We start from the raw sequence: 21,832 nt of genomic DNA, 5'->3' as shown, positions 1-21,832 counted from the left end.
CCTCATCTGCCGGTGATGCTCTTGATCTGCGTGTCTCTGTGTGTCCCTGTCCCTGTGTGTCCTCACGTCCCTCTGTCTCCCGGTGTCCCCGCTGTCCCCGTGTGTCCCTCGCCTGCTGAAGACGCTCTTGATCTGTGGGTCCCTCTGTCCTTGTGTGTCCCCGTGTCCCTGTCTGTTCGCAGTGTCCCCTGTCTGTCCCTGTGTCCCTGTATCCCCATATCCCTGTGTGTCCCCATGTCCCCAATGTCCCTGTGTGTCCACGTGTGTCCCCATATCCCTGTGTGCCCCTGTCTGTCCCCATGTCCCTGTGTGTCCCCATGTCCTCAGTGTGTCCCTGTACCCCCATAGCCCTGTGTGTTCCCATGTCCCCAGGCTGTCCCCACTGTCCCTGTCTGTCGCTGTGTGTCCCCGTGTGTCCTGCGCCTGATGATGATGCTCTTGATCTGCAAGTCCCTGTGTGCCCCTGTCCCTGTGCCCCTCTGTGCCCCGTGTCCCATTGTCCCTGTCTGTCCCCATTTCTCTGTGTGTCCCCGTGTCCCCAGGCTGTCCCCGTGTGTCCCTCACCGGCAATGATGCTCTTGATCCGTGAGTCCCTGTGTGCCCGTGTCCCCAGTGTCCCTGTGTGTCCCCACTGTCCCCACTGTCTCCTCGATGTGCCCGTGTCCATGTGTCCCTGTGTGTCTCCAGTGTCCCTGCGTCCCCATTGTCCCTGTCTGTCCTCAGTGTCCCTGTCTATGTGCATGTCCCTGTGTGTCCCTGTCTGTCCCTGCTGTCCCTGTGTCCCTCACCGGCTGATGATGCTCTTGCTCTGCGAGTCCCCGTGTGCTCCTGTATGTCCCTGTACCCTCATGTACCTGTGTGTCCCCGCTGTGCCCGCTGTCCTGTGTGTCCCCATGTACCTGTCTGTCCCCACGCCCCCATTGTCCCTGTCTGCCCCCATTGTCCCTGTGTGTCCCCATGTCCCCTCAATGTCCCCAGGCTCTCCCCGCTGTCCCTGTGTGTTCCTCACCTTCCAATGACGATCTGTGAGTCCCTGTGTGCCCCTGTGTGTCCCCATGTGCCTGTCTGTCCCCAGGTCCCCATGTCCCTGCAGTGTCCCCATGACCCTCTCTGTTCCTGTGTCCCCAGTGTCCACAGTGTCCCCGCTGTCCCCGTGTGTCCCTCACCTGCCGATGATGCTCTTGATCTGCGAGTCCCTGTGTCCCCATGTCCCTTTGTGTACCCAGTGTCCCCGTGTCCCCTGTCTCTCCCCATGTCCCCTTGATGTCCCCGTGTCCCCAGGGTATCCCCGCTGTCCCCGTGTGTCCCTCACCTGCTGATGATGCTCTTGATCTGCGAGTCCCCGTGTCCCCATGTCCCTTTGTGTACCCAATGTCCCCGTGTTCCCTGTCTCTCCCCATGTCCCCTCAATGTCCCCGTGTCCCCAGGGTATCCCCGCTGTCCCTGTGTGTCCCTCACCTGCCGATGATGCTCTTGATCTGCGAGTCCCCGTGTCCCCATGTCCCTTTGTGTACCCAATGTCCCCGTGTCCCCAGGGTGTCCCCGCTGCCCCCGTGTGTCCCTCACCTGCCGATGATGCTCTTGATCTGCGAGTCCTTCTCCTGCTGCTGCTGCCGGAGCCGTTTCTCGCTGAGCTCCAGGCGCTGCTGGTACTGCAGGAGGATGCGGCTGGTCTGCTCCTCCTGCGTCACCAGGCGCCGCTCGTACTCCTCCAGCTTGCGGTTGGACATGTGCAGCCGCTCCTTCAGCGAGTGGATCTCCTCCTCGTACTCCTTCACCTGCCAAAGGGACACTGCAGGGCCCTGGCCACACCTGGGCGCACCTGGACACACCTGGGTACAGCTACAACCCCGCTATGGGCACACCTGTCACACCTGGGCACAGCTATGGGCACACCTGTCACACCCCCCTGTCCCTGTGCAGCCGCTCCTTCGGCGAGTGGATCTCCTCCTCGTACTCCTTCACCTGCCAAAGGTGACACCTGGGGACACCTGACACACCTGGATCTCCTCCTCGTACTCCTTCACCTGCCAAAGGGACACTGCAGGGCCCTGGCCACACCTGGGTACAGGTACAACCCTGCTATGGGCACACCTGTCACACCTGGACACAGCTATGGGCACACCTGTCACCCCCTGTGCCTGTGCAGTCGCTCCTTCAGCGAGTGGATCTCCTCCTCATACTCCTTCACCTGCCAAAGGTGACACCTGGGGACACCTGACACACCTGGATCTCCTCCTCGTACTCCTTCACCTGCCAAAGGGACACTGCAGGGCCCTGGCCACACCTGGGCACACCTGGGTACAGCTACAACCCTGCTATAGGCATACCTGTCACACCTGGGTACAGCTATGGGCACACCTGGCCACACCTGGGCACAGCTATGGGCACACCTGTCACACACGGGAACCTCTACACCCCGCTATGGGCGCACCTGTCGCACCTGAGCACAGCTACATGGGCACACCTGTCACACCTGGGCACACCTGGGTACAGCTACAACCCTGCTATGGGCACACCTGTCACACCCCCCTGTGCCTGTGCAGCCGCTCCTTCGGCGAGTGGATCTCCTCCTCGTACTCCTTCACCTGCCAGAGGGACACTGCAGGGCCCTGGCCACACCTGGGTACAGGTACAACCCTGCTATGGGCATGCCTGTCACACCTGGGCACAACTATGGGCACACTTGTCACACCTGAGCACAGCTATGGCCACACTTGGCCACACCTGGGAACCCCTACACCCCGCTATGGGCACACCTGGGCACACATGAGCACAGCTATGGGCACACCTGTCACACCTGTCACACCCCCCTGTCCCTGTGCAGCCGCTCCTTCAGCGAGTGGATCTCCTCCTCGTACTCCTTCACCTGCCAAAGGGGGACATCTTGGCACACCTGACACACTTGGGCACCCCCGGCACACCTGGGAACACCTGGGAACCCCCTACACCCTGCTACAGGCACACCTGGGCACACGTGGGCACACCTACAGCACCTGGTGACACCTGGGCACACCAGACGCACCTGGGGACACCTGAAACACCTGAATGTCCTCCTCGTACTCCTCCATCTGCCACAGGGCACATCTGAGCACACCTGGGCACATCTACGGTACCTGGCAACACCCGGGGACAATTACAGCACCTGGGAAAGCTGGGGACACCTGATGCACCTGGGGACACCTGACACACCTGGATGTCCTCCTCATGCTCCCCACCTGCCACAGGGCACACCTGGGCACAGCTGGGAACCCCCTACACCCAGCTACAGGCATACCTGGGCTCACCTACAGTACCTGGGCACACCTGGGCACACCTGGGCACACCTGGATCTCCTCCTCATACTCCTCCACCTGCCACTGGGCACACCTGGCACACCTGAGATCCACCAGCATCATCACCTGAGGTACATGGGGTCATCTCGTGGAGCCTGCACACCTGGGCACACCTGGATCCCTCCACACCTGGGCACCCTCTACACCCAGCTACAGGCACGTCTGAGCACACCTGGGCACACCTATGGTACCTGGTGACACCTGTACACATCTGACACACCTGGATGTCCTCCTTGTACTCCTCCACCTGCCACAGGGCACACCTGGCCACACCTGGCCACACCTGGCCACACCTGACATGTCTGAGATCCACCAGCATCATCACCTGAGGTGCATGGGGTCGTCTAATGGAGCCTGCACACCTGGATCCCTGCACACCTGGATCCCTGTACATGTGGGCACACGTGGATCCCTGCACACCTGAGCTCCACCAGGACCATTCCCTGGATCCCTGAACATCTGGGCACACCTGGGCACACCTGGATATTGGAATATCTGCATACCTGGATCCCTGCACGCCTGAACATCTACACACCTGAACATCTATACACCTGAGCTCCACCAGCATTGTCTGGTGGATCCCTGCACACCTGGACACACCTCAGCACACCTGAGCACACCTGTACCACTCACACCTGGGTACACCTGAGCACACCTGTGTCACTCACACATGAGCACACCTGGATCCCTCACACATCTGTATCACTCACAAGTGGACACACCACCTGAGCACACCTGAGCACACCTGTGGCAGTCACACCTGCCCTACCCGGTCCAGTGGCTCTCATCCATGGACTTGGAGCACTCCTTGAGCTTGTACTCCTCACACCTGGATCCCTGCACACCTGGGTCACTCACACACCTGTACCAGTCACACACCTGGGCACACCTGTGGCAGTCACACCTGTACACTCACACCTGAGTCCCTACCCGGTCCAGCCGGCTCTCGTCCATGGACTTGGAGCACTCCTTGAGCTTGTACCCCTCACACCTGGATCCCTCACACACCTGTACCAGTCACACACCTGAGCACACCTGGGCACACCTGGATCACTCACACACCTGGGCACACCTGGGTCACTCACACCTGAGTCCCTACCCGGTCCAGCCAGCTCTCATCCATGGACTTTTGGAGCACTCCTTGAGCTTGTACCCCTCACACCTGGGCACACCTGGGTCACTCACACACCTGTACCAATCACACACCTGTACTAGTCACACACCTGATCACACCTGTACCAGTCACACACCTGGGCACACCTGTACACTCACACCTGAGTCCCTACCCGGTCCAGCCGGCTCTCGTCCATGGACTTGGAGCACTCCTTGAGCTTGTACCGCTCACACCTGGATCCCTCACACACCCGTACCAGTCACACACCTGAGCACACCTGGATCCCTCACACCTGTCCCAGTCACACCTGTGGCAGTCACACCAGCCCTACCCGGTCCAGCCGGCTCTCGTCCATGGACTTGGAGCGCTCCTTGAGCTTGTACTCCTCACACCTGGATCCCTCACACACCTGTACCAATCACACACCTGTACCAGTCACACACCTGAGCACACCTGGGTCACTCACACCTGTCCCAGTCACACCTGTGGCAGTCACACCTGAGTCCCTACCCGGTCCAGCCGGCTCTCGTCCATGGTCTTGGAGCACTCCTTGAGCTTGTACTCCTCACACCTGGATCCCTGCACACCTGTACCAGTCACACACCTGGGCACACCTGGGTCACTCACACCTGTCCCAGTCACACCTGTACACTCACACCTGAGTCCCTACCCGGTCCAGCCGGCTCTCGTCCATGGACTTGGAGTACTCCTTGAGCTTGTACCGCTCACACCTGGATCCCTCACACACCTGTACCAGTCACACACCTGGGCACACCTGGGCACACCTGGATCACTCACACACCTGGGCACACCTGGGTCACTCACACCTGAGTCCCTACCCGGTCCAGCCAGCTCTCATCCATGGACTTTTGGAGCACTCCTTGAGCTTGTACCCCTCACACCTGGGCACACCTGGGTCACTCACACACCTGTACCAATCACACACCTGTACCAGTCACATACCTGATCACACCTGTACCAGTCACACACCTGGGCACACCTGTACACTCACACCTGAGTCCCTACCCGGTCCAGCCGGCTCTCATCCATGGACTTGGAGCACTCCTTGAGCTTGTACTTCTCACACCTGGATCCCTCACACACCTGGGCACACCTGGGTCACTCACACACCTGTACCAGGTCACACACCTGGGCACACCTGTGGCAGTCACACCTGTACACTCACACCTGAGTCCCTACCCGGTCCAGCCGGCTCTCGTCCATGGACTTGGAGTACTCCTTGAGCTTGTACCGCTCACACCTGGATCCCTCACACACCTGTACCAGTCACACACCTGGGCACACCTGGGCACACCTGGATCACTCACACACCTGGGCACACCTGGGTCACTCACACCTGTCCCAGTCACACCTGTACACTCACACCTGAGTCCCTACCCGGTCCAGCCGGCTCTCGTCCATGGACTTGGAGTACTCCTTGAGCTTGTACTCCTCGCGCTCGATGTGCGCGCTCTCGATGTCGGCCGACAGGTGCGGCATGTTGGACACCCAGGCCACCGTGCGCTCCGACGCCGGCAGCACCGGGTTCAGCGTCGACGGCGTCTGCGACGCCTGCGGGGACACCGGGGGACAGCGGGGACATGGGGGACAGGGAGGGACATGGGGGCAGCCCAGGGACATCGGGGACATGGGGACATCAGGGACATGGGGACATCAGGGACAGCCCAGGGACATGGGGACAACCCAGAGACATGGGGACACACAAGGGACATGGGGACAGCCCAGGGACATGGGGACACACAAGGGACATGGCAGCACAGGGACAGTGAGGGGACACAGGGACACCAAGGGGACACACAGGGGACATCAGGGACATGGGGACAGAAAGGGACATGGGGACATGGAGGGACAGGGAGGGGACACGGGGACAGGGAGGGGCATGGGGACACATGGACGTAGGGACAGTGGGGACATTGGAGACAGACATGGGGACAGTGAAGGGAAACGGGGACAGGGAGGGGACACACGGGGGACATGAGGGGACACGGGGACATCAGGGGAATAGGGGGATATGGGGACAGTGAGGGGACAGCGTGGGGACATGGGGGACATCCAGAGGACACAGAGGGGACACAGGGACAGTGTGGGGATAAGAGGACACCATGGGGACATAGGAACAGTGAGGGGACAGGGAGAGGACACAGGGACAGTGGGGACAGGGGACAGTGAGAGGACATGGAGACAGTGAGGACACAGGGACAGTGAGGGGGTGTGGAGACAGTGCGGGGACATGGGGACAGTGAGGGGACAGGGAGGGGATAGAGGGGTACCAAAGGGACACAGGGATAGATGGACATGGGGACAGTGGGGACACAGTGACAGTGAAGAGACAGTGTGGGGACATGAGGACAGTGGGGACAGTGAGGGGACATGGGGACAGGGGGGACATGGCGACACCCAGGGGACACAAAGGGAGAGGGAAGGGACAGGGAGGGGACACAGGGACAGTGGGGAATATGGGGATATGGAAGAGATGGCAGACACGGGGGCCACAGGGATAAAGGGGGACATTGGGGACATTGGGGACACCGGGCAGGCATGGGGACATGGGGATGTGGGGACATGGGGGACATGGGGACATAGGGGGCACAGGGAAGTGGGGACACAGGAGGACGGGGGGGGGACACAGGGGGACACAAAGATGAGTTCGGTTCCCCCCTTCACCTCCGTCCCCAGCGTGTCCCCGTGCCAATGTCCCCATGTCCCCCCAGTGCCCCCAATGCCCCCATAACCCCCCATGTCCCCAGTGTCCCCATGTCCCAGTGTCCCCACATCCCACACATCCCTCAGTGTCCCCGATGCCCCCTACAACCCCCCATGTCCCCAGTGTCCCCCAGTGTCCCCCAGTGTCCCCATGTCCCCACACCTCCCAACACCCCACACATCCCCCCACATCCCCAATGTCCCCCACACCCTCCAATGTCCCACATGCCCCCCATGTCCCCAGTGTCCCCCAGTGTCCCCATATCCCCACATCTCCCCAGCCCCCCATATCCCCCCACGTCCTCACTGTCCCCCACCCCTCCCACTGTCCCCGCTGTCCCCTCTCTCCCCGCTGTCCCCTCTCCTGTCCCCGCTGCTGTCCCCGCTGTCCCCTCTCTCCCTGCAATGCCCTCAGTCCCCGCGCTGTCCCCGCCGCTGTCCCCTCTGTCCCCGCTGTCCCCTCTATTCCTCCTGTCCCCACCACTGTTCCCTGCGTCCCCTCTGTTCCCACTGTCCACTCTGTCCCCATTGTCCCCGCTGTCCCTCCTCTCCTCTGTCCCCCCTGTCCCCGCCGCTGTCCCTGGTGCTGTGCCCTCTGTCCCCGCGCTGTCCCCTCTCTCCCTGCAATCCCCTCTCTTCCCCCGTCCCCTCTCTCCCCTCTATCCCCCCCCGTCCCCTTTGCTGTCCCCCCTCTGTGCCCTCTGTCCCCCTCCGCTGTCCCCTCTCCGCTGTCCCTCCCGCGCTGTCCCCTCTCCGCTGTCCCCTCACCTGCTTGGTGACGGGCGGTTTCATGCCGGCCACCGAGGCCTCCTTGGCCAGCGAGGGCTGGCGGGAGCGGGCCGGGCCGTAGGCGGGCTCGGGCGATGCCAGCAGGTTCCCGCTGGCCGGGCGCGGCTTCTGGGGCACCCCCAGCGCCTGGGGCCCCCCGCCCCCCTTCCCCGCCCGCGACCCCCGCGGGGTGGGCGGCGGGGGCGCCCCGATGGTGATCTGGGGCGGCGCCAGCGTGTCCTGGAGCGACAGCTGCCTGCGCCCGAAGTCGCCGCCGGGCCGCCCGAACTCGTCGCTGTAGCTGTGGCTGTGCGTGATGTGTTTTTGGGGAGGGGTCGCCAGCTCCTCGCTCTTGCTGTAGCCGTGCAGCGGCGGCGGGGCCACTCCCCCCACGTAGTGTCCCCCGTCCGGCGGGCCGCCCCCCTCGCCCCTCCCGCCGCCGCCGCCGCCGCCTCCTCCGGGCCCGTCGGGGCCGCGCAGGGGCCCGTCGGCGGCCAGGTGGAAGAGCGGGTTCTGGAAGGAGAGCGGCACCCGCAGCTGCGGCCCGCCGGGCTCGGGCACGCCCAGGCGCGGCGGGGCCAGGCTGGAGGCGCTGCCCTGCGAGAGCCGCCCGGGCCGCAGCCCGCCCTGGCCCGCGCCCCCCGGCGCCGCGCCCCCGGCCAGCAGCTCGGCCGGCAGGCTGGGGATGCTGTCCACGCGTCCGTCCTGCAGGTCCAGCATGGAGACGCTCTTGCCCACGCCCAGCGCGCCGCCGCGGCCGCCCTCGGGCTCGGTGAGGTCCGAGCTGCTGGTGCAGTAGGCGGGCGAGGAGCGGGCGAGCGGCGGGCGGCTCAGCACCAGCACCTCCGGCGGGCCCTTCTCCTGCGGCGGCGACGGCAGGCGCGGCACGTCCATGGAGCTGCGGGACGGACGGACGGACCGACGGACAGGGGAATGGACGGGGGGGGTATGGGGCGGGAGGTGGGGAGGGATGGGGGTATGGAGATATGGCGGGAGATAGGGGGTATGGGGATGTGGGGTGGGATGAGGGTACGGGGTGTGGGGTATGGGGTGGGATATGGGGCGGGATGGGGGGTACGGGGATGGGGGTTATGAGTTATGGGGATATTGGAAGGGATGTGAGGTGGGATATGGGGGTGTGGGGATGTGGGTTATGGGGATATTGGGGAGATGTGGGGTGGGATGAGGGGTGGGATATGGGGTGGGTTGAGGGGTATGGGATATGGGGATATTTGGGGGATGTGGGGTGGGAGGGGTGGTATGGGGCATGGGAATATGAGGGGATGTGGGGTGGGATGAGGGGGGGGGGATGTGGGGTGGGATGGGGATGAGATATGGGGCAGGATGTGGGGAGGGATGGGGGTGTGGGGGTGTGGGGTGGGATATGAGGCGGGATGGGAGGTATGGGATATGGGGATATGGAGGAGATGTGGGGTGGGATGGGTGGTACAGGGATGTGGGGCAGGATGTAGGGTATGGGATATAGGGATATTGGGGGGGTGTGGGGTGGGATGGGATATGGGATGGGATATGGGATATGGGGATATGGGATGGGGCGACAGCGAGGGATGGAGGGGACGTGGGATTGGGGACAGGGGACAGGGGATGGGGGATACGGGGTGGGGAGCGCACACACACACACACAGGGGGTGAGGGCGGTTGGACACGGCCCCAGATCCGTCTCTGGGATCGCTGTCCCGCTCCTGTCCCTGTCCCTGTCCCATCCCCGCCTGTCCCACTCCCATCCCAAATTTCCTGCCCCCATCCTGAACGTTCTCGTCCCATCTCAAACGTCCCCACCCCAAACATTCCCACTGCCATCCCAAGTGTTCCCGTCCCCATCCCTGTCCCCGATCCCAGCTTCATCCCCACCCCACTCCCAATCACCAGCCCCATCCGGATCCCAAACCCCAAACCACAAACCCCAAATTCCAATTCCCAAACCCCAAATTCCAAATTCCCAAAACGCAAAACCCAAATCCAAGATCCCAATTCCCAAACCCCAAATTCCAAACCCAAAACCCCAAATCCCAAAACCCAAATTCCCAAGCCCCAAAACCCCCAAACTCCAAATCCCAAACCCTAAATCCCAAACCCCAAACCCCAAACCCCAAATCCCAAACCCCAAATCCCCAAATCCCAAATCCCAAACCCCAAATCCCAAACCCCAAATCCCCAAATCCCAAACCCCAAATCCCAAACCCCAAATCCCCAAATCCCAAACCCCAAATCCCCAAATCCCAAATCCCAAACCCCAAACCCCAAATCCCAAACCCAAAACCCCAAACCCAAATCCCAAATCCCAAACCCCAAATCCCCAAATCCCAAACCCCAAACCCCAAATCCCAAACCCAAACCCCAAATCCCAAATCCCAATTCCCAAATTGTACAAACTCCAAACCCCAAACCCCAAATTCCCAGGCCACGCCCCTCACCTGTTGAGCCCCCGGACCATGTAGGACTGGAGATCCACGGAGCTGTGGGACAGGTGGGGGACAGGTGAGACCCCGGTGTGACCCAGGTGACCCCCCCAGGTGAGATCTGGGGACACCTGGGACAGGTGGGGACATGGGGGGGACACTGGGAGGGACAGGTGACACCCCAGGGACAGGTGGGGACACCAGAGCCGGACAGGTGACACCCCCAGGTAAGACCCCTGGGGACACCTGGGACAGGTGGGGACACTGGGAGGACACTGGGGCAGGACAGGTGAGACCCCAGGTGAGACCTCCAGGTGATACCCAGGGACACCAAGGGAACATGGGTGGGGGGGGGGGACAGGTGAGAGACCCAGGTGAGACCCAGCAACACCTGGGACAGGTGGGGACATTGGGGAACACCAGAGCAGGACAGGTGACACCCCTGGGGACACCTGGGACAGGTGGGGGCACCAGGGGACATGGGGGGGGACAGGTGAGACCCCAGGTGAGACCCAGCAACAACAGGTGACATTGGGGTCACAGGTGGGACGTGAAGGTCCCACAGGTATTTGGGGTCACCATGGGGACATGGGGAAGAGGGTCACAGGTGGGTGTGGCCTCCCCAGGTGAGACCCAGGGCCACCAGGTGAGGCCAGGTGAGACAGGGGGACACCTGAACCACACAGGGGAACATGAGGGGGGCTCACAGGTGGGTGGGGCTACCCCAGGTGAGGCCAGGTGAGATGGAGGGGACACCTCGGTCACACAACCGGACACGATGGGGTGGTCACAGGTGGGTGGGGCCAGCCCAGGTGAGACCTCAGCCACAGAAGGGGGTATGACCGGGGGATCACAGGTGAGACCAAGGGCCACCAGGTGAGGTCAGGTGAGATGGAGGGGTCACCTTGGCCACACAACCAGACATGGGGTGGGGGGTGACAGGTGGGTGGCACCACCCCAGGTGAGACAGGGGGACACGGAAGGGGGTCACACCTGGGTGGGGCCAGCCCAGGTGAGGCCAGGTGAGAAAGGGGGACACCTCGGCCACACAGCAGGACACGCCAGGTGAGCGGGGCCACCCCAGGTGAGACCAGGTCAGACAGGGGGACACAGAAGGGGGTCACAATTGGGTGGGGCCAGCCCAGGTGAGGCCAGGTGAGACCAGGTGAGACAGGAGGACACCTTGACCACACAACCAGACACAACTGGGGGAGTGACAGCTGGGTGGGGGCGCCCCAGGTGAGACCAGTGGTCCCCAGGTGGGACAGGAGGACACTTTGGCCACGCAAGGGGACGCGACCGGGAGGGCGCGGCCGGGCAGGCACGCTCACCTGTTGAGGTCGCGCACCAGGTAGGGCTGCAGGTCGGCCGAGGGCCCGCGCAGCACCAGCCCCTTGGGCGGCAGCCGCTCGCCCTGGCTGGGCTGGCGCTGCAGGTGAGGGTTCCGCAGCGCCACGCTGATGTCCGTCAGCAGGCGGGGCAGCGGGCCCAGCTTCAGCAGCGCCTCCTGCGGGACAGGTGAGGGCACCTGAGCGCACCTGGGCACACCTGAGAGCACCTGAGTGTGCCTGGAACCTCAACTAGAGCAACCCTAATCACTGCAATGGGACCCAGCTTCAGCAGCGCCTCCTGCGGGACAGGTGAGGGCACCTGAGTGCACCTGGGCACACCTGGGGGCACCTGAGCACACCTGGGACCTTATCCAGGGGAACCCCAATGCCTGCAATGGGGCCCAGCTTCAGCAGAGCCTCCTGCAGGACAGACAGGTGAGGGCACCTGAGCACACCTGGGAACACCTGAGTGTGCCTGGAACCTCAACTAGAGCAACCCCAATGCCTGCAATGGGACCCAGCTTCAACAAAGCCTCCTGCAAGGGACAGGTGAGGGCACCTGAGTGCACCTGGGCACACCTGGGGGCACCTGAGTGTGCCTGGGCACACCTGAGAGCACCTGAGCACACCTGGGCACACCTAGGACGTTATCCAGGGGAAATACAATGCCTGCAATGGGGCCCAGCTTCAGCAGCGCCTCCTGCAGGACAGACAGGTGAGAGCACCTGAGTGCACTTGAGAGCACCTGGGGGCACCTGAGCAAACCTGGGCACACCTGAGTGTGCCTGAGCTCACCTGAGTGCACCTGGGACACCTACTAGAGCAGATCCAATGACTGCAATAGGGCCCAGCTTCAGCAGCGCCTGCTGTGGGACAGGTGAGCACACCTGAGTGCACCTGGGCACACCTGGGCGCACCTGAGGAGCTCACCTGGGCAGGTGAGACCCCTGGGACCTCATCTGGGGGGACCCCAGGAGCTCCCATGGTAGGTGGACACCTGAGGAGGCTGGGGGGTGTCACCTGCCCTTGGCCACTCCCAGGTGAGTCCACGGCTGCACAGGTGAGGCTGTGGCTGCACAGGTGACTCTGTTATCGGTTCCCCAGGTGTGCCCAGGTGCGTTACCTCGCTGAGCTGGCTCACGACCTCCCAGAGCAGCTCAGGCAGCTCCCATCTCCATCACCACCCCCCAGGTGACGCTAAGCCCACACAGGTGAGGCTGTGGCTGCTCAGGTGACTCTGTTATCGGTTCCCCAGGTGTGCCCAGGTGCGTTACCTCGCTGAGCTGGCTCACGACCTCCCAGAGCAGCTCAGGCAGCTCCCATCTCCATCACCACCCCCCAGGTGACGCTAAGCCCACACAGGTGAGGCTGTGGCTGCACAGATGAAGTTCTCCCCACACAGGTGAGGGCTGCCCAGGTGCGTTACCTTGCTGAGCTGGCTCATGACCTCCCACAGGAGCACCTGCACCATGTCCCTCCCCATGGCCACCCCACAGGTGACCCCAGGTGAGGCTGTGGCTGCACAGGTGAGGCTCTCACGGCACAGGTGAGGCCATGGTGGGTTCCCCAGGTGTGCCCAGGTGCGTTACCTTGCTGAGCTGGCTCATGACCACCCAGAGCACCTTGTGCACCATGTCCATCCCCATGGCCACCCCCCAGGTGTGCCCCAGGTGAGGCTGTGCTCACACAGGTGAGGCCGTGGCGGGTTCCCCAGGTGTGCCCAGGTGCGTTACCTTGCTGACCTGGCTCATGACCTCCCAGAGCAGCACCTGCACCATGTCCCTCCCCATGGCCACCCCCAGGTGACACTGTGCCCATACAGGTGAGGCTAAGCCCACACAGGTGAGGCTGTCACCGCACAGGTGAGGCCTGCCCAGGTGTGTTACCTTGCTGAGCTGGCTCATGACCTCCCAGAGCAGCTCAGGCAGGCTGTCCGTCCCCATGGCCACTCCCCAGGTGTGCCCCAGGTGAGGCTGTGGCTGCACAGGTGAGGCTGTCACGGCACAGATGAGGCCATGGCGGGTTCCCCAGGTGTGCCCCAGGTGAGGCTGTGCTCACACAGGTGAGGCCATGGCTGCACAGGTGAGGTTCTCACCACACAGGTGAGTCCATGGTGGGTTCCCCAGGTGTGCCCAGGTGCGTTACCTTGCTGAGCTGGCTCATGACCTCCCAGAGCAGCGCGTGCAGCGTGGACAGCTCCCGGCCCAGGTCGATGTAGCCCTCGAAGCTGGTGCTGTTGGTGAGCGTGTCCAGGTTGGAGATCTCGTACAGGAACTGCTGCATGCTGGCCCACTCCAGCTCCAGGAACTCGTTCATGAAGGCCATGTACTCCTCCTTGCTCCCGAACCTGCGCAGGTGAGCTCAGGTGAGCCCGGGGCCACCAGGTGGGCCCCAGCAGGTGAAGGGCGGGGCTGGCAGGTGGGCAGGGACACCCAACAGGTGAGGGCAGGGCCAGCAGGTGGGCAAGAACATCCCCAAAAGTGAAGGCAAGGCCAGTAGGTGGGAGGGAAGAGCTCCAGCAGGTGAGGGCGGGGCTGGCAGGTGGGTGGGAACATCTCCCCCCAAAAGGTGAAGGTGGGGCAGGCAGGTGGGCAGGAACATGCCCCAGGAGATGAGGGCGGGGCAGCCAGGTGGGCCCTGGCAGGTGAAGGGTGTCCCCAGTGTGAGGGTGGGGTGGGAGGTGGGACCTGGCAAGTGAGGGGTGGGGAAGGGTGGGAAGGGGGGTTGTGCATCATCGATCATCAGCTGTTGGCATCCATTGTTGTCCATCGTCGTCGTCATCATCATCATCGTCAACCATCATCATCCATCCATCATCATCCTTCCTCCATCATCATCCTTCATCCATTGTCATCCTCCATCATCAACCATCATCCATCATCCATCATCATCTGTTGTCATCCATCGTCATCATCATCATCAACCATCATCCATCCATCATCATCCTTCCTCCATCATCATCCTTCATCCATTGTCATCCTCCATCATCGACCATCATCCATCATCCATCATCATCTGTTGTCATCCATCGTCATCATCATCATCAACCATCATCCATCCATCATCATCCTTCATCCACTGTCATACTCCACCCATTGTCATCTTCCATCACCATCCATCATCATCCTTCATCGACTGTCATCATCATGAACAATCATCATCCTTCATCCATTCTCATTCTTCGTCTGTAACCATTGTTCATCCATCATCTTTCATCCATCATCATCCACCATCCATCCACCATCACCTGTCATCCGTCATCTGTCATCATCCATCCTCCATCATCCATCATCATCCATCATCATCCATCATCATCTCTCATGCATCAGCATCTACCATCCATCATCATCCATCGTCACCATCCATCATCACCCGTCATCCATCATCCATGCATCATTATCCATCATCCACCATCCATGCATCATCATCTCTCATCCATCAGAATCCACCACCCATCGTCATCTGTCATCCATCATCCACCATCCACCATCCATCACCATCATCAACCGCTGTTATCATCGATCATCCATCCATCCATCCATCCATCCTCCATCATCCTTCATCCATCATCCATCCATCATCCATGGTGATCTGTCATCCATTGTCATCATCATCATCATCATCAATGGTCATCATCCATCATCCATTCCATAATTACCTGTCATCCATCTTCTATCATCAGCCATCATCCATCATCCATCCATCATCCATCCATCATCAGCCACCTTAAATCATCATCCATCATTCATCATCCACCATCCACCATCATCAACCACTGTAATCACCCATCAGCATCCATCCATCCATCCATCCATCCATCCATCATCCATCATCATCATCCTTCATCCATTGTTATCATCGTCATCAACATCCATCATCACCATCCATCATCCATCCATCATCATCTGTCATCCATCATCCATCCTCAGCCGTCATCCATCATCATCCACCTTCCATCACCATCTGTGATCCATCATGACCCACCATCCATCATCATCATCATCATTGTCATCATCAATGACTGTTATCATCCATCCATCATCCATCCATCCATCCATCATCCATCCATCATCCATCATTCATCCATCCATCCATCCATCCATCCATCAACCATCCATCCATCATCCATCCATCCATCCATCCATCCATCCATCAACCATCCATCCATCATCCATCCATCAACCATCCATCATCCATCCATCATCCATCCATCCATCCATCCATCATCCATCCATCATCCATCATCCATCCATCCATCATCCATCCATCATCCATCCATCCATCCATCATCCATTCATCATCCATCATCCATCCATCCATCCATCCATCCATCAACCATCCATCCATCATCCATCCATCATCCATCAACCATCCATCCATCCATCCATCCATCAACCATCCATCCATCCATCATCCATCCATCCATCATCCATCCATCATCCATCCATCCATCCATCCATCCATCCATCCATCCATCATCCATCCATCCATCATCCATCCATCCATCCATCATCCATCCATCCATCCATCCATCCATCCATCATCCATCCATCCATCATCCATCCATCCATCCATCATCCATCCATCATCCATCCATCATCCATCCATCCATCCATCATCCATCCATCCATCCATCATCCATCCATCATCCATCATCCATCCATCATCCATCCATCCATCATCCATCCATCATCCATCCATCCATCCATCCATCCATCATCCATCCATCATCCATCCATCCATCCATCATCCATCCATCCATCATCCATCCATCATCCATCCATCCATCCATCCATCATCCATCCATCATCCATCCATCATCCATCCATCCATCCATCCATCCATCCATCATCCATCCATCCATCCATCCATCCATCCATCATCCACCCCCACATCCATCATCCACCCCCACCCCTCCCCGGTCCCTCCCGCCGCCGTCCCCGCCCTCACTTGGTGAAGTTGGCCAAGTTCTGGATGACCTTGGCGATGAGGGTCAGCGTCCGCGCCGTCTGCTCGTCGGGGTACTCCTGCATGAGGCCGAAGAGGCTGGGGGACATGACGGCGGGGCACAGGAAGCGCAGGAAGAGCGAGGCGCTGATCAGGCGGTCGGCGATGTCCTCGCGCCCGCGCTCGGCGCAGCGCAGCCGCCACGAGGCGAACACCTCCTTCAGCTCCCGCGGGAACACGCTGGGACACGGCGGGACGTCACGCGGCGTCACGCGGCGTCACGCGGCGTCGCACGGACCCCGGGGACGTCCCCGCACTCACCAGTGGGAGTTGACCACCTTGCAGAGCGCCAGCTCGCAGCACATGCGCAGGTTGGCCTGGTGGTCGGCCAGCGTGGAGGCCGAGCACTTCATGGGGTCCACCTCGCAGTTCTCCTCCGACTCGTAGAGCGCGCGGATGAACTCGCCTGCGGCACGGTGGGGACACGAGGGGACACCGGGGGGACACCGAGGGGCGGGGGGAGAAGGGACCCGGATGTGTCATGGAGGGGGGGAGGGACCAGACAAAGATCTCATGATGGTGGTGATGGAACATGGCCATGAGTGAGGAACACCCAAAGATCTCATGGTGGCGGGGATGGAACATGGCCGTGAGTGAGGAACACCCAAAGATCTCATGGTGGTGGGGATGGAACATGGCCGTGAGTGAGGAACACCCAAAGATCTCAAGATGGTGGGGATGGAACATGGCGATGAGTGGGGACCATCCAAAGATCTCATGATGGTGGGGATGGAACATGGCCATGAGTGGAGACCACCCAAAGATCTCATGGTGGCGGGCATGGAACATGGCGATGAGTGGGGACCATCCAAAGATCTCATGATGATGGTGATGGAATAGGACCATGAGTGGGGACCACCCAATCATGTCATGCAGTTGAGAAGGGACCACCCAAAGATCTCAAGATGATGGGGATGGAGCATGGCCATGAGTGAGGACCATCCAATGACCTAATGGCCATGAGTGGGGACCACCCAACCTGTCATGGATGTGAGAAGGGACCACCCAAAGATCTCATGATGATGTTGATGGAACATGACTTTGAGGGGGGACCACCCAATGACCTACTGGCCATGAGTGGGGACCACCTAAAGATCTCATGCTGATCGGAATGGAACATGGCCATGAGTGAGGAACATCCAATGATCTCCTGATGGTGATGATGGAACATGAGCTTGAGTAGGGACCATCCAGTGATCTAATGGCCATGGCAGGGACCACCCAGCTGTGTCATGGCCATGAGAACTGGCCACCCAATGATCTCATGGTCACAAGAAGGGACCTCCCAGTGATTTCATGGCCATGAGTGGGGGCCACCCAATGATCTCCTGATGGTGGTGATGGAACCTGGTCATTGGTGGGGACCACCCAACCATGCCATGACCACAAGAAGGGACCCAACCCTGTCATGGCTGTGCAAAGTGACCACCCAATGATCTCATGATGGTGGTGATAGAACCTGGCGATGAGTGGGGACCACCCAAGATCTCATGATGATGGTGGTGATGGAACCTGGAACCACCCAAGGATCTCACGGCCATGAGAAGGAACGACCCAACCATCTCACGATGATGGTGATGGAACCAGGCTATCAGTGGGGGCCACCCAACCATCTCATGACCACAGGAAGGGGCCACCCAACCATGTCAGGACCATGAGCAGGGACCACACAAAGTCCCATGGCCACAAGAAGAGACCACCCAACCATCTCATTGATGAAGGTGATGGAACTTGATTATGATAGGGACCACCCAACCATCCCAGAACCATCTAGTGGGGACATGGCCATGAAAAGAGACCACCCAAGGATCTCATGGCCATGAGAAGGGACAACCCAACAATCTCACGATGATGGTGATGGAACCAGGCTGTGAGCAGGGACCTCCCAACCATCTCATGACCACAACAAGGGGGTGCCCAACCATCTCATGATCACCTGTGGGACCACCCAATGACCTCATGATGGTGGTGATGGAACCAGGCTGTGAGCAGGGACCTCCCAACCATCCCATGACCACAACAAGGGACACCCAACCATGTCATGGCCATGAGTAGAGACCACCCAAATCTCTTGTGGATGTGAGAAGGGACAACCCAACGATCTCATGATGGTGGCGATGGAACCTGGTCATGTGTGGGACCTCAAACAATGTCATGGCCATGAGTAAGAACCACCCAACCATGTCATGGCCATGAGGAGGGACAATCCAAGGATCTCATCATGGTGGTGATGGAACCTGGCCATGAGTGAGGACCACCCAATGATCTCATGATGGTTGTGATGGAATTGGTCATGTGTGGGACCTCAAAAACTGTCAAGGACATGAGTAGGGACAATCCAACCACGTCATGGCCATGAGAAGGGAAAATCCAACCATCTCATGATGGTGGTGAAGGAACCTGGCCATGAGTGAGGACCACCCAACGATCTGATGATGGTGGTGATGGAACTCAGCCATGAATGGGCACCATGCAATGACCTCATAGCCATGAGTGGGGACCACTCAAGCATCTCATGATGACAAGAAGGAACCACTCAACCATGTCATGGCCATGAGTGGGACCACCCACCCCACCACGCCCCTGCCAAGGAGACCCCGCCCCCACCGACACCCCCCAGTGCTGGTGGCGCTCACCAATGGCGTCCTTGAGGTATTTCTGGCCGATGAGCTTCAGGTACTCCTCGATGGCTTTGGTGGCCAAGGTGTTCTCCCGGAAGATCAGGTGCTCCCGGTCCATGAAACGATCCACCTCCGTCATGGCCATGTCCGACAGGAAGTCCTGCCCACAAGCATCAGTGTGGGCCAGTGGCGGGTGTCCTTCTGTCCCATCTCCATCCATCCATCCATCCATCCATCCATTCATCATCCATCCCACCACCTCAACCCTGCCAAGATCCCACCACCCCAACCCTGCTGTCCCACCTTGGCCTTGCTGGTGCTCTGCAGGATGTGCACCAGTGTGCAGGCCACCTCCAGCTCCATCCATCCATCCATCCATCATCCATCCATCCATCCATCCATCCATCATCCATCCATCCATCCATCCATCCATCATCCATCCATCCATCCATCCATCCATCCATCCATCCATCCCACCACCCCAACCCTACCAAGATCCCACCATTCCAACCTCCAAAACCCCACCTTGGCCTTTCCGGTGCTCTGCAGGATGTGCACCAGCGCGCAGGCCACCTCCAGCTCCATCCATCCATCATCCATCCCACCACCCCAAGACCCCACCAATCCATCCCCATGTCCCACCTTGGCCTTGCCCATGCTCTGCAGGATGTACACCAGCGCGCAGGTCACCTCCATCCCCATCCATCCATCCATCCATCCATCCATCATCCATCCATCCATCCATGCATCATCCATCCACCCACCCATCCATCCATCCATCCATCCATCCATCATCCATCCATCCATCATCCATCCATCCACCCATCCATCCATCCATCCATCCATCCCACCAATCCATCCCCATGTCCCACCTTGGCCTTGCCGGTGCTCTGCAGGATGTGCACCAGCGCGCAGGCCACCTCCAGCTCCATCCATCCACCCATCCATCCATCCATCCATCCATCATCCATCCATCCACCCATCCATCCGTCATCCATCCATCCATCCATCCACCCACCGAACCCCCCCTAGATCCCACCATTCCATCCCCATGTCCCACCTTGGCCTTGCCGGTGCTCTGCAGGATGTGCACCAGCGCGCAGGCCACCTCCTCCTTGCTCTTGACGCTGAGCACGGGCTCCAGCACGGCGCACAGCATGCGGTAGTTGTTGGTGACGTACTCGGCGAACTCCTTGTAGAGCTCCATGGGCAGGATGCTCATGGTCTGGAAGCGGCTCTTGACGCGCAGCGCGGGGCACCCGGCCTTGCTCTTGCTGCCGCTGGGCTGGCTCAGCGGGTACCACTGCTCGGCGAAGTGCCGCCCGGTGACGCTGGCGATGGGGATGCTCACCATGCCCACGTAGTTGCTCTTGTCCTTCTTCCTCTTCTTGTCGGTGTCCTTGTAGAGGTGCAGGCGGATGGTGCGCACGGCGGGCAGGTTGTTGAACTCGAAGTGCTCGCCCCAGAAGACGTTGTCGGTGCGGGCCTTGCTGGTGGTGCGCGCGTACAGCATGTCGTCCAGGCACAGCTCGCAGTAGTAGCGCTTCTTGGGCGGCAGGTCGCGCGCCTCGATCACCCACAGCTTCAGCACGTTGTCCACGCGGCGGCTGTTGTCCTGCGGGGGCGGGGCGCCGTGGGGTGGTGACGCCCGTGGAGCGGCTCGGAGCCGCGACGGGGTGGCCTCGGCCGGGTGGGCATCGAGGCCGGGTGGACACCCCCATGGCCACCAGGTGACCATCAACGGCACCTGACCATCCCCGTTGACTCGAGGTGATCGTTAACACCAGGTGGCCATCAATGCCAGGTGGCCATCAACACCAGGTGGCCATCAGCACCAACTGACCATCAACACCCACTGACCATCAATGCCAGGTGGCCATCCCCACTGCCACCAGGTGATCGTTAACACCAGGGGACCCTCAACACCAGGTGACCATCCCCATTGACACCAAGTGATCGTTAACCCAGGTGGCCATCAACACCAGGTGACCATCAATGCCAGGTGGCCATCAACGCCAGGTGACCATCAATGCCAGGTGACCATCAGCATCATGGACACCCTCAGCACCAGCTGACCATCAACACCAGCTGACCATCAGCATCATGGACACCCTCAGCACCAGCTGACCATTAACACCAGCTGACCATCAACACCAGCTGACCAGGCTTATCACCGTGGCTTGGGCATCCTTAGCCCAGTTGCCATCAACACCAGCTGACCACTGACACCAGATGACCACCAACACCAGCTGGCAGCAACACCAGCTGACCATTGACAGCAGATGACCATCAACATCATGACCACCTCTATCCCCCGCTGACCATCAATATCAACTGACCATCAATATCCCCTCCAATTGACCACCCAGATGACCATCAACACCAGCTGACCAGGCTCCTCACCACTGCTTGACCATCTCTAGCCCAGCTGACATCAACACCAATGGACCATCCCCATTCCCACCAGGTGACCACCAACACCACTTGACCATTCCCATCCCCATCAGTTGAC

General features: G+C 60.2%; 1 protein-coding gene across 5 annotated transcripts in view; it reads right to left on the bottom strand.

Annotated features, from left to right (window-relative positions):
* The window catches only part of SYNGAP1 (synaptic Ras GTPase activating protein 1), a 41,851-nt gene that overhangs the window by 7,186 nt on the left and 12,833 nt on the right, over positions 1 to 21,832 (bottom strand). For 2 of the 5 annotated variants that reach the window (XM_054295006.1, XM_054295005.1), the window contains 10 exons: positions 20,381 to 20,935; positions 19,336 to 19,480; positions 16,961 to 17,105; positions 16,643 to 16,879; positions 13,838 to 14,039; positions 11,693 to 11,868; positions 10,377 to 10,418; positions 7,942 to 8,839; positions 5,848 to 6,021; positions 2,792 to 2,869 (listed from right to left, as the gene is read on the bottom strand). In XM_054295006.1, the coding sequence (XP_054150981.1) occupies positions 2,804 to 2,869; positions 5,848 to 6,021; positions 7,942 to 8,839; positions 10,377 to 10,418; positions 11,693 to 11,868; positions 13,838 to 14,039; positions 16,643 to 16,879; positions 16,961 to 17,105; positions 19,336 to 19,480; positions 20,381 to 20,935 (2,640 nt within the window). In that variant the 3' untranslated portion in view covers positions 2,792 to 2,803. Of the gene's footprint in view, positions 1 to 1,566; positions 1,779 to 2,788; positions 2,870 to 5,769; positions 5,792 to 5,821; positions 6,022 to 7,941; positions 8,840 to 10,376; positions 10,419 to 11,692; positions 11,869 to 13,837; positions 14,040 to 16,642; positions 16,880 to 16,960; positions 17,106 to 19,335; positions 19,481 to 20,380; positions 20,936 to 21,832 lie in introns of those variants that run through there. The other 3 variants (XM_054295007.1, XM_054295003.1, XM_054295004.1) reach the window with 3 other exon arrangements.

This window comes from Melozone crissalis, unplaced genomic scaffold (assembly GCF_028551555.1).
Source record: "Melozone crissalis strain CALT ecotype California unplaced genomic scaffold, PUWL_Pcris_2 ptg000458l_1, whole genome shotgun sequence".
NCBI lineage: Eukaryota > Metazoa > Chordata > Aves > Passeriformes > Passerellidae > Melozone > Melozone crissalis.
This window is presented reverse-complemented; position numbering and strand designations above follow the sequence as displayed.